Source organism: Durio zibethinus, chromosome 12 (genome assembly GCF_047325235.1).
Source record: "Durio zibethinus cultivar Kanyao isolate XHJ-2024 chromosome 12, ASM4732523v1, whole genome shotgun sequence".
NCBI lineage: Eukaryota > Viridiplantae > Streptophyta > Magnoliopsida > Malvales > Malvaceae > Durio > Durio zibethinus.
The window spans coordinates 23,178,002-23,192,451 of NC_143173.1; the positions used below are offsets into that span (position 1 = coordinate 23,178,002).

The 14,450-nt window shown below is 31.6% G+C and overlaps 1 protein-coding gene and 1 pseudogene across 5 annotated transcripts; both read left to right on the top strand.

Moving 5' to 3' along the window:
* The first annotated feature begins 49 nt into the window (after window positions 1-49).
* Window positions 50-5,472, top strand: LOC111297781 (uncharacterized). 4 transcript variants are annotated; one of them, XM_089741262.1, is made up of 13 exons: window positions 50-1,010; window positions 1,092-1,256; window positions 1,516-1,578; window positions 1,684-1,755; window positions 1,920-2,027; window positions 2,160-2,240; window positions 2,753-2,824; window positions 2,961-3,059; window positions 3,400-3,429; window positions 3,825-3,868; window positions 3,992-4,077; window positions 4,674-4,721; window positions 4,994-5,472. In XM_089741262.1, exons 7-13 carry the CDS (start codon window positions 2,822-2,824, stop codon window positions 5,089-5,091), a joined length of 408 nt encoding a protein of 135 aa, XP_089597388.1. In that variant the 5' UTR covers window positions 50-1,010; window positions 1,092-1,256; window positions 1,516-1,578; window positions 1,684-1,755; window positions 1,920-2,027; window positions 2,160-2,240; window positions 2,753-2,821; the 3' UTR covers window positions 5,092-5,472. The 4 variants fall into 4 exon arrangements, with proteins under 4 accessions (XP_089597388.1, XP_089597390.1, XP_089597389.1 ...); XM_089741261.1 differs by having other exon boundaries at window positions 52-1,010; window positions 4,972-5,472; XM_089741264.1 differs by lacking the exons at window positions 4,674-4,721; window positions 4,994-5,472 and adding an exon at window positions 3,519-3,563 and having other exon boundaries at window positions 2,160-2,244; window positions 2,948-3,059; window positions 3,992-4,041.
* Window positions 4,931-6,175, top strand: LOC111296809 (dirigent protein 22 pseudogene; annotated as a pseudogene). The gene is made up of 2 exons (XR_016326122.1): window positions 4,931-5,056; window positions 5,442-6,175. The product of XR_016326122.1 is annotated as a dirigent protein 22 pseudogene (transcript).
* The last annotated feature ends 8,275 nt before the right edge of the window (window positions 6,176-14,450 follow it).

Genomic DNA, 14,450 nt, shown 5'->3' on the forward strand with positions numbered 1-14,450 from the left:
CTGGTTTGCTTATGTACACATAAATTAATAATACAAAAACGGTTAAGCTTAGCGACATGATTAATGTTTCTTGTGTTTTCCTATTCATAAAAAAATCGAGTTAGATTTTGGTTACATCACACGAATTTTTTCAACAATAATTGATTATTTTGTTTCAAATATTTTTTTAAAATTTTTATTAATTATAATTATAATATTTTTTTAGAATAACTACAATTATAATAATAATAATTTATATCAAGAAAGCATGACAAAAAAGTAGTATTTAGCCCCTTGACAAAAAAATTTTGAGATTTTTAAACACCCAAAATATGTAACCAATTAACAAAAAAGCCACAGTACCCTGCCACCTAATCAAAATTATGCCACATCACTGAATTTAACGATTGAATATTCACGCCGTTGATGACTGTTCTCAATCCAATCTATAGCATCTATAAAAGTAACCCCTAAATCTCAATTTTCTGTACAGGTCACCAAAATAATTAAAAATGATTGATGGATAAATTTGGTAAAATGTTCGAGAATATGTTGTTTTTCAGGGAATCAAGAAAGGCAAAAAAATTTGCTGTCTTTCTTCAACGGGTGATCCTCGTCTAAACGCAACCCATTAAACCCATAAACAATCACCAAGTTAAGAATCGATCTATAATGTTACCCAGAAAACCCAACATTGTTCAGAAAGCGAAGAATAAAAAAGGAATTTCAAATATCTTGACTTGGTGGAAGTTGGTTTCTTCAAATCAGTGTTTGACAGAAAAAAGGAAAAGGAAAATTTCTTTTGTATGGTGGCAGAAAACAGAGGAAGCAAAAGGGGTTGATTTTGATTTTGGGGAGTAAATTGATGTTTTTGGGTTTCGGTCAAAAGATCTTTTACGATTTTTTTTTCTAGGAATTGGTAAAAGGAAAAAAGACTTGGCCGATCAATAACTAGAAATGGTGGTGGCGCACGGCAACCCGGTGATAGGGGGCGATAAGCGGCAAATCAGCGACGGAACTTGCCACTGAAGGTGATTTGTTTTACTGGCTTCTTCTGGTTTCAGTTAAGTTTTCTTTGGTTTTTAAATCATGGGTTTTATTTTACGACGCAGGTTCAGACGATAAGGAGATGTGTAAGGAAGTACGAACTCAGAAAAACCTTGGGTTAAGGGAGTTTTGCAAAGGTTAAGTTCGCTAAGAATGTTGAGACCTGCGAGTATGTGGCTATTAAAATCCTGGACCGTGACCAAGTTTTGTGTCACCGAATGGTCGAACAGGTAAAAGTGCCCCTTTTAGTCTCTTCCATGCATGTAAACAACATTAAAAGAAACAAAAAAGTGGGACCATCGCTAACACCAATCTTTAGTGTGGGTTCCACTGCTCAAGCGTCGGGTTTAATTGAATTTGGGTTATGATTAAATTTTGTTGCCAAATGAAAGTCTTTGGTTAATTTGTTTTGACTTTTTAATAAACTATTCAAGCATTAACATTTTTGAGCTTTTTTTTTTTTCTTTAATGATGATTTTATTGGGGCAGCTAAAGAGAGAAATATCAACTATAAAGCTTATCAAGCATCCCAATGTTATTAAGATATACGAGGTAAATAAACTAATCCCTGAATTATGGTGTATTATTTATTCAGTTAAGTATTGCTGATGATAATATTTAATTGAAATTTCTGTGCTTCGAATGCATTCTGCATAGGTTATGGCAAGCAAGACAAAGATTTATATCGTGATCAAGTTTGTTGATGGATGCAAGCTTTTCCACAAAATTGTAAGAAACCGTCATTAATTTACTTAAGGATATTTATAGTTTAATGAACATGTTTTTTTTTTTTAATTTATAACCGCTCATGGAGTTTTTGTTTGGTTGTATAATAAAAGAGTAGTAGGTTGTTTATTGTTTATGGTATTAAAAATCTTTTATGTTTGTTGTAGGCCAAGCGCAGAAAACTCAAAGAGGACGAGGCTAGTAGCTATTTCCTTTAGCTTATTAGTGCTGTTGATTACTGCCATAGTAGAGGCGTCTACCATAGAGATTTGAAGGTTTGGAGTTTCTCTTTATTAACTGATTAATGAGTTGTTTCAAAGTTTTTGACTTGGGAAATTGGAGAAGTTTCTTCAATGTGGGTTCTACTTCCTAATTCATACGTAATCATCCATATTCCTTTTTTGCAGCCTGAGAATCTTCTTCTAGATTCCTATGGTGTTCTTAAAGTTTTAGATTTTGGATTGAGTGCTTTCTCAGAGCAAGTTCGAGTAAGTATGTACTTTTTCATTTTTGTATTGAGTGCTGGATTGAGTGTTGGATTTTATGTACTTGATTGAGTGCTTTATCACAGCAAGTTCGAAGTTGAGAATCCGAAAAAGAGTTTGGTATTAAATTATTCCCCTTTGATTTTTCATTAATCTTTGCCCCCTTTTTTTGTTTAGGGTTTCAAGTAAAAGGGGATCTGATTTTTATGATTGAATTCTTTGTGCATGATTTATTAGCTGATCTGATTTGCTTCAAATGGATTGATATTTGTTCACACTTTGCTGAAATTAAATTTGGTATTCCTTTTTCTCTTCTTCAAAGTTCAAGTTGGGATCTTTTGCTATGATTTATTGACAAATTTGTCATTTTATGCATGTATGATTTATGGTATTATATAAAAACCGCCACTGTAATTTTGCCTTCTATAGCAATCTCGGTTTAACTGCTTGATCGTTGTTAAATTTTGTTATTAATTGTTGCTCTTATTTAAATATTCTTCTTTGTAACTTTGCAGGTTCAAGCAGTTGCTTCGAATCATCATTTGCCACAGTTTTTTAGTGGATCTTTTGATCGTTCAATTGTCATGGTAATTAAATTGTTTACATGCTTAGAATTTGTGCATACTTTCTGCTGTCCTACTGAAGCAATTTATATTTGGTTTTTCTTCCTAAATTGCTTTCAAGTATTGGGACTTACACTTTTGCCATAGTTATACATTGCAGAAGGATGGGGGAGTACCATCTCATTCTGGTTTTAAGTGGTCCTTCACTGCTGAGGTTGAATGTCTGGCGTGGGATCCACACACTGATTACTCATCCATGGTGTGTGCTTCAGCCTTTTACCTAGGCTAATAACTTCTCAGAGATGCTGCTGCATTCATTTGATTTCTTCCATTTAGAAACAGAGAAAGGCTAGCTTTGTTAAAGGATGCATGTTAAGATAATTTTAGTTTTAATCAGGTGAGTCTTGAATATGGTACAGTCGGAGGTTATGATATTCGTGCCACAATAAAGTTTTACTCTCCATGCACATGACAAAGCTGCTTGCACCCTTTCAAATAATCCTGTAGCACCAAACATATAAACCTATGTCTATTTCTCATTCCTTGGTCAGGTTATTTATTTCATGTGCATGACTTGTTTTATTTATTTATTTTTACAGCTCCTTGCAACTAGATCCATGGATGAAAAGGTAAATTAAGGTTTTCTTTTAGTGCTTTCATGTGTAAAGTTATGAATATAGTTTAGATGGTTTCATTCATTGATCTTTATTTGCTGCAGGTATAACTTTGGGATTTGTCTAATAATTCAAGGAATCCTAAAGCAGTAAGTGTGATTTAGAGGAAGTAATTGAGAAGCCATGTGTTGTTTTTTGACTACTCCAAAACGTATTCATTCTCACGTAATGTTGTGAATGTTATTGGAGAACTGTCTTTTCCACTTCTCACATGATAATCCTTTTTTCTGGCTATGGAGGCTCAGGGGGAAAATTGGGAGTGATTGGAAAATCTTGCAATATTAAAATTTTACTATTAATGAAATTTGGTAGCATTAAATGCAGGTGTGATTAATATTACTATCATGCAGATTTGGGATACATTATCTGAGACAACCGTCAGCAGGAAAATTTGGTAACTATAGCCAGTCGAACAGACCCAAAACTTACATTTCCTTTTCTTTTCTTTCAGCATGATTTGCTGTCTCAAATTCCAGCTTATGGAATTGGATGTGTAAAAGAGAATGTTTGGTTTCAGGTGGAGAATATTGTGGTTATTGGATATAGCTGCTGTGGTGGTATCAAAGGGCCCATGTCTATTCCAGACGATGAAACCACTGCTAGGTAAGACCTCTATCATTGTGGCATAAAAGCAAATTTATCATATTTAAAACTCTTCTTAGATCTTCCAAGTTCTCCATATGCTTTTTTTTTTTTTTGGAGAATCTCAATAAAATAATCAAAATATACTTTAAATTAAGGAACAGATAAATAAAAAAATCAAAAGTTATTTTAGTATTTTGGCCTTTCAGTCTCAGAATCTCAATAGTTCCCACGTGATATTACTATATACTTTCTTTGATGAATTATCAATAACTAACAATTATAAGCTGATAAGAGAGTAGGAAATGCATTTTTTTTCTTGTGGCACCACATCCTTGGAGTTATTTAAAATGGTAAACAAAGCAAGGGAACAACTTTTGAAAAGTTGAACTTTCATCTTGCTTTTGGGTTTTGGAACATGCCAATACAAGACATTGGGATTCATTTTTGGGCTTTTATATAATCATATATTAACGAGAACTTTGTTAAAAATGGCTGCTTCTGTCTGACATTTTCCTTAATACAATATGTTTTAAACCTGTTTTTCTTGTGACAATGTTATATATGAACTTGAAAGTTTATGCCTGATTTTTGGGTCCCTTTCTCTCCTTTTGTAGATACTTTAGCATATAAAGGATGCCTGAACAAATTGAAGACTAATGAAGGTTTATAACTTATTACTTTTTTTTTTTTCAATCTATGCATGAATTTAAACTTTGAAGTGATTTCATAGAACAATGGGTTATTATTTGTGCACTTGCAAAGACCAAGGTGAAATCAGAATATAATGGGCTGAGTTTCTCAGAGCAATGCACCAACTGCAAGAAGATGACATACATGCGTATATCATTACATTTTATTTTGCACTCTTACAAATTAATGTTTGATATTGTTTTTGTTTTCAAACTAATACAGGAGGCATTGAATGTATTTCTAGGAAACCTATTGACATATTCATTTGTGAGAGAGACTGTGGCGAAGAACACCATTATCTTGAAAGGTGCACATTGCTTCATTACTTTTCAAATTTATTAGATTGATTTTATTTTGATTTTTTTTATTATTTATATTTTAGTATACTGTTTTTTATATTTTAAATTTTTAATTATATTAAAAAAAAAAACCGTAGCAACAGTCACCATACTAGTATTTAATAAAATTATAAAGATTAAATTTGCTGAAATTGAGACCAATTTTCAACCTCTGTGCTTATAAACGTTATTACTTTATTAATTTTAACCAATCAATTTGATATAGGATTTTTCTACCAAATCTATATATATTATTTTTGTAACAGTTAGTTAATTAGGTACAACTAAACCAATTTTTCCAAGTCGATGTAAACAGTACTTCAAGTTATATTGCATATAATTTACAACTTTCAGGCACTTAGAACATATTTATCCCCTCAATCATGGCGATCCTCGTAAAACTCTCCTCGACTGTCCCCTTCGCCCTCACAATTCTCTCATTCTTCTCAATCATCGCCATCATAGAATCAAAGTCTTTCTCCCGAATTCTACCCCCATCATCCCTTGGGCTGAAGAGAGAGAAACTAAGCCACCTCCACTTCTACTTTCATGACATAGTCGTTGGCAAAAACCCAACCGCTATCCGGGTAGCCAAAGCACCCACAACAAACGCCTCCTCACCCTTTGGTGCGGTGGTGATGATTGACGACCCTTTGACGATCAACCCCGATATCAACTCCAAACTTGTTGGCAGAGCACAAGGGATTTATGCTTTAGCATCACAAACTGATTTTAGCTTGTTAATGGCATATAACTTTGCTTTCATGGAAGGGAAATACAATGGCAGCAATCTTAGCGTTTTGGGGCGTAACTCGGTGTTTTCTCCGGTCAGAGAATTGCCGGTCGTTGGTGGGAGCGGGGTTTTCAGGTATGCTCGTGGCTATGCCGAAGCAAGGACTCATTCATTTGATTCCAAGACTGGGAATGCTGTTGTGGAATATAATGTGTATGTTTTTCATTATTAATAAATGAGCTAATCTGTCTGCTCTCTGATTGGATTTTTTCTCTTTTTAGAGCACTAAGTTTGCCTTTTGTTGTTTGATCACATTTACGTCAATAAAAGCTGTTAGGAATTGAATGTCACGTGACATTAGAATCCAAAATTTGATTATTACAACTGATGATCATGATTACAGTAATGTGATTTGTCTCTACCGTTCAGGCTTATTTTAAATGTAAAAAATTCTTTCAAATCTCAACTCTAAAGCTCTACTTTGCTTGTTAATGATGCTTAACTTTGCTTTAACGGAAGGCAAATATAATGGTAGCAATCATTGTGTTTAGGGACATAATAACGCGAAATTGGAGGGGGGGACGATAAAATTAATTTTAATAATAAAATTAAATATTATAAGATTAAAATTAATAATAAAATATATGTTTAGATATAAACACAATTGTGATGATAAGATAAGACGTAGTGAAAAGAAAAAAAATTATTGTAGACATTATACACAAATTTTAATTGTTAGATATTTTGAAATTAATAAGAAATTGAAAATTATTAAAATTATTTTTATTTATTTATTCATTAAATTATTTGACATATTTATTTATTAATAATTTATTTCATTATAAAATTTATTATTTTTATGTATTTATTAATTTTTAGTTATTTATTTATTTATTACTTTATTATATAATTATTAAAAAATTATTTATTTATATTAATTTAAAAATTATTTAAGAATTATTAAATAAAAAATGGAAAAGAAAAAGGTTAAATAGTATAGTTATTTTTGTCTTTACATTATATTTGTAAGGAAAAAAAAAAACAAAATAATAAAAAGCAAGGTTATAAATATATTGCTATTAAAATAATCATAATATAATAATGAAACTATGAAAGTAGAGTTTAATTAATAAATTAGCCCGATTTTGTTTTATTTCATGGTAATTGGTCTTTAGTTTATATATAATTTCGTGTTTAATATAACTTTTGTTTTTTTTAATATAATTTATACATTCTATCACATAAAAAAAAATTGATTTTTAGTGCCAACTTATAAGAGGTAATTTATTAAAATTTTGGTTAAAAATAGCTTTTAACAGCAATTTAAATTTTCTTGTCACTGAATAGTATAATTTAGTCACGTTTGTTTCTGATTTGTCACTCAAACATATGAAAAAGAAAAAAAATTTGTGTCGACTTATTAATGAAAAATGATAAAAATATCCTTTAATAACATTTTGAATTTTCTTGTCACCTATAGGATATGATTAACTTAATCATATTGTTTTCAGTTTATCATAAGTAGAGGTTTTATGGTGTAATATAAACATTGGATGTCAAATGCAAAGATCATGAATATGATTAGATCTTTTGGTCATTGAATAATAACTGATACCTAATTTTGTAGTTAATGAGGAAGGAGAGTGTATCAACGTGTCACCTCTCCCTTATTTCATTCCTTTTTTTTTTATTTAATTCATTTTTTGTTTTTTATCATTTAATTTTTTTATTTTATTTATTAGATAAATTTTATTATAAAAAAAAAAGATAAAAAAAAAGGTAGAGATAATAAATCAATTTGTATTTAATTAATTTTGGTTGGTATCAATCCAATATAGATGTTTTTCTTTTAAACTGAGATCGGATCAAGATTTTTTTTTTCTTTTGAAAAAGGAGATAGGATGGAAACGGAATTAAGTTATTTTACCCCATCTTGGGTGTTTATCCGGCACATTCTTCATTTTTTTTTCATTTTCTTTGTTTTTTTTTTTTAAAGTTTTTTGGGTTTTTGTTTCTTTTTTTAAAAATTTTTTTACTTTTTCTTTTTATTAGATAAATCTTGTACCCAAAAAGTTAATAGAGAAAAATTTGTATCTGATGTATTTCAATTTATTCTTATCTAATTTGTGTATTTTTTTAAATTTGAGATAATTGAGTCGAGGGTTTTTTATTTTTTTTATCAAGCTTGATTAAGGCTTTAGGTGTTACGCCTCATTCTTGGTATGTGTGTATATATATATATATAATATTCTATTATTTATTTAATTCTATATTTATATATATTATTAATAATTTTATTTATTAGATAAATTTTATAAAAAAAATTAATAGATGTAAATGATAAAACAACTTATATTTAATATGTTTTGATTCGTCACGATCCATTCAATGTGTTTTTTTTAAATAAGGATTGAGTTAAGTTTTATCTTTTTGAACAATTTGGCTCAAGTCAAGATCGGGTTTGAGGTGCTCTATCTCGACCTTCTTCGGGATAATAAAATAATATTTTTATTATTTATTTAACATTTATTTTTATATATGTATTATATTAATAAAGATATTATTTAATAACTTAATTTAATAAAAATTATATTTATATATAATTAAGTTATAATTTATATTAAAAAATAAATACACTTATATTTGTCTATATGTTAGATCTATTAAAATTTGATATAAAAAATATACTTCTTTCATATTTAAAATATGAACTAAAAAATTAAAAAATTATCCTTCAACGAAGCGCAGATTTAATTCTAACAAATATAAAAAATATTATGATTTTTTGTACCCATAGATTTGTTTTGGTCTTTTTTTAGTTGTTTTATTACACCATGTTCCGTTTCTTTATTTCTTTTATTATTTGTGATACATGGTCAATTCTTGAAAGAAAAGAAATTGTAATTATTAAAACTAAAATTTTTTCAACAAAGTTAATGAAAAATGCTTATCAATTTTTTAATCATAATTGTAAAGTTGTGCATAAGGAGATTATTTTTTTCTTTATGGAAGAAAAGATGAATTTGAAACTTTGAAGACTCATTTTCTTTATCAAAGGAAGGGTTAGTATTATTAATGATATTTAAATTATAGTAAAACATTTAATGTAATATTTGAATTTAAAAAAATTTTAATATAGTATTTAAATTATAAATCTATAGATAAATGTGTTACTCAGAGCGATTAGTTGCAAATGCTAATATGTAACAAATAAAAAAATTTTCGAATAACATATTAGTCAATAGATTTATAATTTATATACCACATTAGAAATGCTTAAAATTGAAGTACTAAATTGAACATTTCATTATAATTTAAGATTATTTATGACAATATCTCTTAAAAAGAAAATAATTTTGAAATTCTAAACTCATTTTTTTTCTACACATACACTTTTGATTATTGTTGATGGTGTTTTTAGGTGTCTTAACTAGAAGGAAAAAGGTGAGGTGTAAATGAAGAACAGTTGTGACCTGCAACCAAAGAACATGGTCAGGGGTGACTGTGGTGCTGGAGTTGTTACTCCAGGGCATGTTTCAATGCTCAAGTCAATATATTACTTGAGATAGGAGAGAGATATAAGTAAGGGAGATTAAGATGATGAGGTGTGTGAGAAAAGCTTCAATGAAGGAAAACTCAAAGTGTACATAGTAGGATTAGGTATTCTCTTAATTACTTGCCCGATCTTCTAATTAACTTATGTTTGAGACAGAAAGGGTGATTTAACTAAGATAATTTAAAGTTGATAGGGCTAAAATAGCTGACAGTTAATAAAATATTTGAGTAAAATTCAAAAAATGATCACATAGATAATTACTAATCATATTTAATGATCTCAAGTAAATTGAATGTCAAGTGATCAGTTCTAAAGTAATTGCCTTGACTTGATTTCAGTGAGACCGTAGGCAAGTCTTTCATTTGACAACGAGCGAGCCAATTCCTGAGAGGAAGATAACATGGCTGTCTGGGCAACCCAAAGGCATAGTTACATTGACCAAGCTTTGACCATTGAACAGTTGATTTATGCATAATGACTGCGCCTTAGGTTTGAGGGAGGTTATAAAGTGACCGCACTCGAACCGTTGTCCAAAGCTTGATAAAAAAAAAAAAAGAAAAAGAAATAGGAGAAAAAGTGCTTTGGTGAGGGGTTTTTGTCGCTTGGCAAGCTTGGCATGATGACGTGCCATGTTGGGATGCAGTGATTGTTTTCAGATGAGCTTGAAGTTGCCTGTGATTTTGAGGAAAACGATTGGACAGGCCACGTGCCGTGCTAGGAATAGAGAGCCATTTCTTGCAATTATTAGTTATAATTCTGAAAATATATATGTTTTTATAAGGGAATGAATGTTTTGATTTTGAAAAATAGGTAACCGAAGGGTTGTTTAAGGGGGGGTTAACGTAGGTTATTCCAGAATCAATTAAAACGATTTACAGAGGTGCCATTTCAAAGGTGTCATTTCACACTTGCCCTTTTGGCTAGACATAAATTGGATACTTAAGAAAAATTTTAGCCTTCACCTTTGCTATTTATTTTCAAGAAAGAAAAAGTTTGTGATTCCTGTTTTTTGTGCTTGTTCTTCGTGTTCTTGCAAACTTTAAAAATTTTCTTTTACTGGGTAAGGTTTTTGCAGTTCGTTATTTTACTTCTATTTAGTATTTAGGTTATTTGAAGAAAAGAGAGAATTGGCACCAAGAGAAGAATTGTGATTAAAAGTTCCAATGTGGATAATGAGGTTATCCAGTCACCAATGCCGGCAGCCAGATTGGGAAGGGAAACACACAAAAAGCTCAGAAAAAAGATGAGGGTAGCCAACCTAGAGGTCATGAAGGCCAAAGGAGTTAGGCTGGTGGTAATCACAATGGAAGTATAGTGATTAGAGAGGGGGAACCCTTAATGCTTGTGCTACGGTTGGTGTTCCTGCTAATGGGCGTGGGCAGTACAAGAGAAAATTGTTGGGAATATTGACTCAAATCCCATAAGAGATTTGTTTGAGATTTGTTAGAGATTTATTTGGGATTTATCAGATATTGCTTGATGGACAAGAAGACTTGCAAAAGAAGAATTTCAAGAGAAAGATGATTCTTAATAGGTAAGTTTGACTTGCAAGAGAAGAATTCTAAAAGGAAAGGGATTCTTAATTGGCAAGTTTGACTTACAGGAGAAGAATTCTAAGAGGAGAGGGATTCTTAATGAGCAAGTTTGTATGGTTATAAATATATGAAGTCTCTACAGGGTTAGATATGAGAAAAAGATGTAAGAAAGTTGTAGGATTTTGTAGGATAGACAACCCATAGGAGTATTGGGGCTCTACGTCTTATGGGTGTGTATGTTTGTTTGTGAGTGCACTAGAGGAGACTGAGAGGGTTCACATAGGTATGATGTATGGGAGCATATGGGTATGTGTTTGGTTATGTTGAAAGGGTGCACAAGAGTTTGTGTTTGTTTGGTTATGTTGAAAGGGTGCACAAGAGTTTGTGTTTGTTTGGGTAGAGAATACTTCATTGGACTAGAGGAGATTGAGAGTGTCTTATGAGTATTGATTGTTGAGTGAGGTTGATGATTCGATGTAAGTTTGTAATTCTTTACAATTAGTGGATCTTTTTTCTCATCCGTAGATGTAGGTAAGTTGGATCGAACCACGTTAAATTGTTGTCTCTTGTGTGTTTGATTTATTGTTTGATTTCGCTTCCGCTGGTATGATTGGATTGGAGGCTTTTAGCCCAACAAAAATGAGTTGTTATAAATGAGCCAAAGGATTTGGTGCTAGGTTCATGGCCTCCAAATGGTTATGCTTGTCATGCTACTAGCGCGATGATGGAGCACGAATTGGATCATGTGATGTTTGACCGCAACGATCCTATATAAGAAATTACTCTGCCTCCTCGAAGGTTCACTATCAACCAAGTAGGATAGTTTGGAGGCATTACAGGGTTTTATCTGCACAACTTTCATTATGGATTCCATCTACATCTACTATTGAACTCATTCTTTCATTTATTATTGGCCACCTTTAATGTTGCTGCCAATCAACTTTCGCCAACCACTTGGGCCATTTTGGTGATGTACCTCATTCATTGCAAGTTAAATGAGTGGGTGCCCTCAATGAACGTGATTCTGACATTGTATATGTTGAATGAAGCTTATAGCTGGTTGCACTTCTTACAAGTTCAGGACAAAGCGATTGTTATAGATCTGCCTTCCAACATCCACTTGTATTATGACCTATTTGTGGTGGCACATACAGGGGCAGCGAGGGTGAGGTTCCCATTCAAAATAAAGTAATCATATGCCAATCCTTTGACTAAGGAGATACCTAAGTTGAATGAGGATGAAGCTAAGTACGTATAGGCGTTGAAGAATGCCAAAATCTCCCACAAGAAGTTAGCCATGCCCAGGAACATTCATGACTTCTGCATCATCACTGGGAAGGACCAGACTTTGGCTGCCACTATTAAGGAGAAATTGGCAGAAGATAACACTCAAGAAGAGGGTCGAGGGGGAGGAGTGTAGTAGGGGTTAAAACATGGGAGAAAGAGTGATAAGGGAGAGAATGTAGGCGTGCCAATTGGTAGTGGCTCTTTATTGATGGTGTTTTTGGGTGTTTTAACTAGAAGGAAGGAGGCAAGGTGAAAGCGAAAAACAATTGTAACTTACAGTCAAAAAACATGGTCAAGAGGTGCCAGAGTTGTTACTTTGAAGCGTGCCCCGACGCTTAAGTATATTGCCTGAGATAGGGTAGAGAAGTAAGTAATAGAGATTAAGATGGTGAAGTGTGTGAGAGAAACTTTAATGGAGGGAAGCTCAACGTGTGCATAACCGGTTTAGGTATTCTCTTAATTCTAGTTCTTTTGCTTACTTGGTCTTCCATGTCTGAGATAGAGAAGCAGTGATCTGACTGAAATAGTTGACAATTAATAAGATGTTTGCCTGGAGCTAGAGAAAGGTCCACTTAGGTAGCTGCTAATCGTATTAATGATCTTAATTAAGCAGATGTGGGTCACATTTAATGATTTTAAGCAAGTTGGATGTCAAGTGATCAATTTTAAAATAATTGTCTTGATTTGATGTTCATAGGACTTTAGGTAAGTCTTTCCTTTAGCAATGGGTGAACCATTTTCTTGAAAATAAATAACGTGGTTGTCTAGGTGACACAAAGGCAAAATTACATTGATCAAACTTTGACGGTTGATCAATTGACTTAAGCGTAATAATTATATAATAAAAAAATGAACTATCATTTTATGAATTTTCATTTTCATTGTCCAAAACACAATCAAGCCACTCTCTTTTTAAGTTTTGTTTTCCCTCTTCACACAAAATTAATGAATCATTAAAGTTCGGAATCCAAAGAAAAAAAAGAAAAAACCCACAAGACCATCAATTGGACATTATAGAATACTCCAAAACGGTTGTCGGCATGCCCGGTGTTGAGATGAAGCGAGAGTGGGTCATGGCCTGACCATAGCCACTTGTAACCAATTCCCACCAACGATCGGCGTCTTCTGCATGGTAGAAAATATGGGGTTACGCCCCACAATACTATGATCACTGTCATTATAATTACCTTATGTTAGGTTGAACCTGACTGTCCATAAACTTTAATAATTTATCAATAAATCACACTGTTGCAGACAATTTTCTTTCTCATATCTCTCTGCAACTTTCAATAAATTGCTGATTTATAGCTTTAATTTTCTATGCTGATGAGATTGGCCCAAAGTGATGCGTGACCCTCTCTCCCCAAAAGCCAAAGACAGGCTCAAAAATATTCTTCTTGGCTTGGAATACCCAAACAAAATGAATTGCCCCCTCCATTTTGTTTATTGTAAAGTTGAGCAAACTTTCTAGTGGTGACTGGTGAGGGCTAAAGCTATGAAAAGAAATAATACTATAATTTAATTAGTACTTCAGTAGTTTGATTTTGGCAGTCAATTTTCTGAAAAAAAAATATAGCAATTGTGGACAGCTTTGGTAGCACAAGACAGCCTGCTATACGATTGGTTAATTTTACAAGTTAATATCATTGATTAATGCTATTAAAATAAAAATAAGTTCACTCACCAAGCATAATTTGATTTACACATTGTATATTAATCTTCAATAAATATAACGTCCAACAAAATCCATAGTATCACCTTTGCGCAATAAATCAAAAGAAAGATATATATATATATATATATATATATATATTTTTCTTTTTTCTTTTTTCTTTTTTCTTTTTTCTTTTTTGCCAATGAAACCATGTTTCAATGGTAAGGAAAAAAATCAGGGTAGTTCAATTCTTAAAAGATTAAGTTATTGCAACTCATCCAAGTAATACTTTGATTAATGATTGCTGTGAATTAAGCTTTGGATTGTGGTAAATGAAAAGAAGAGAAAGGAAAGGAAAAGAAATGAGAAACTCTTTTTTTTTATTTATTTCACATATAAATTAATATAAAGGAAAGGGAGAGTGCTTAGCCCCATGCTTTCCCTTGTATTCTCTCATTTTTTTAATTACCCCAAGTAGGAGAACAAGGAAGGGAAAAAAGAGAATAAATTTTTAAAACTTGAAATATCTATTATACTCTTATTGTTTTTTATATTTTAAGTAAAATTTTATTAATTTTTAAATTTAGTTATTATCAAA

Bases quoted from the DNA above. Each gene is read 5' to 3' on its own strand.
- LOC111297781 (XM_089741261.1), top strand. The intron at 3,060-3,399 runs GTGTGTGCTTCA...TTATTTTTACAG, and splicing joins ACACTGATTACTCATCCATG to CTCCTTGCAACTAGATCCAT. The intron at 4,078-4,673 runs GTAAGACCTCTA...CTCCTTTTGTAG, and splicing joins GACGATGAAACCACTGCTAG to ATACTTTAGCATATAAAGGA.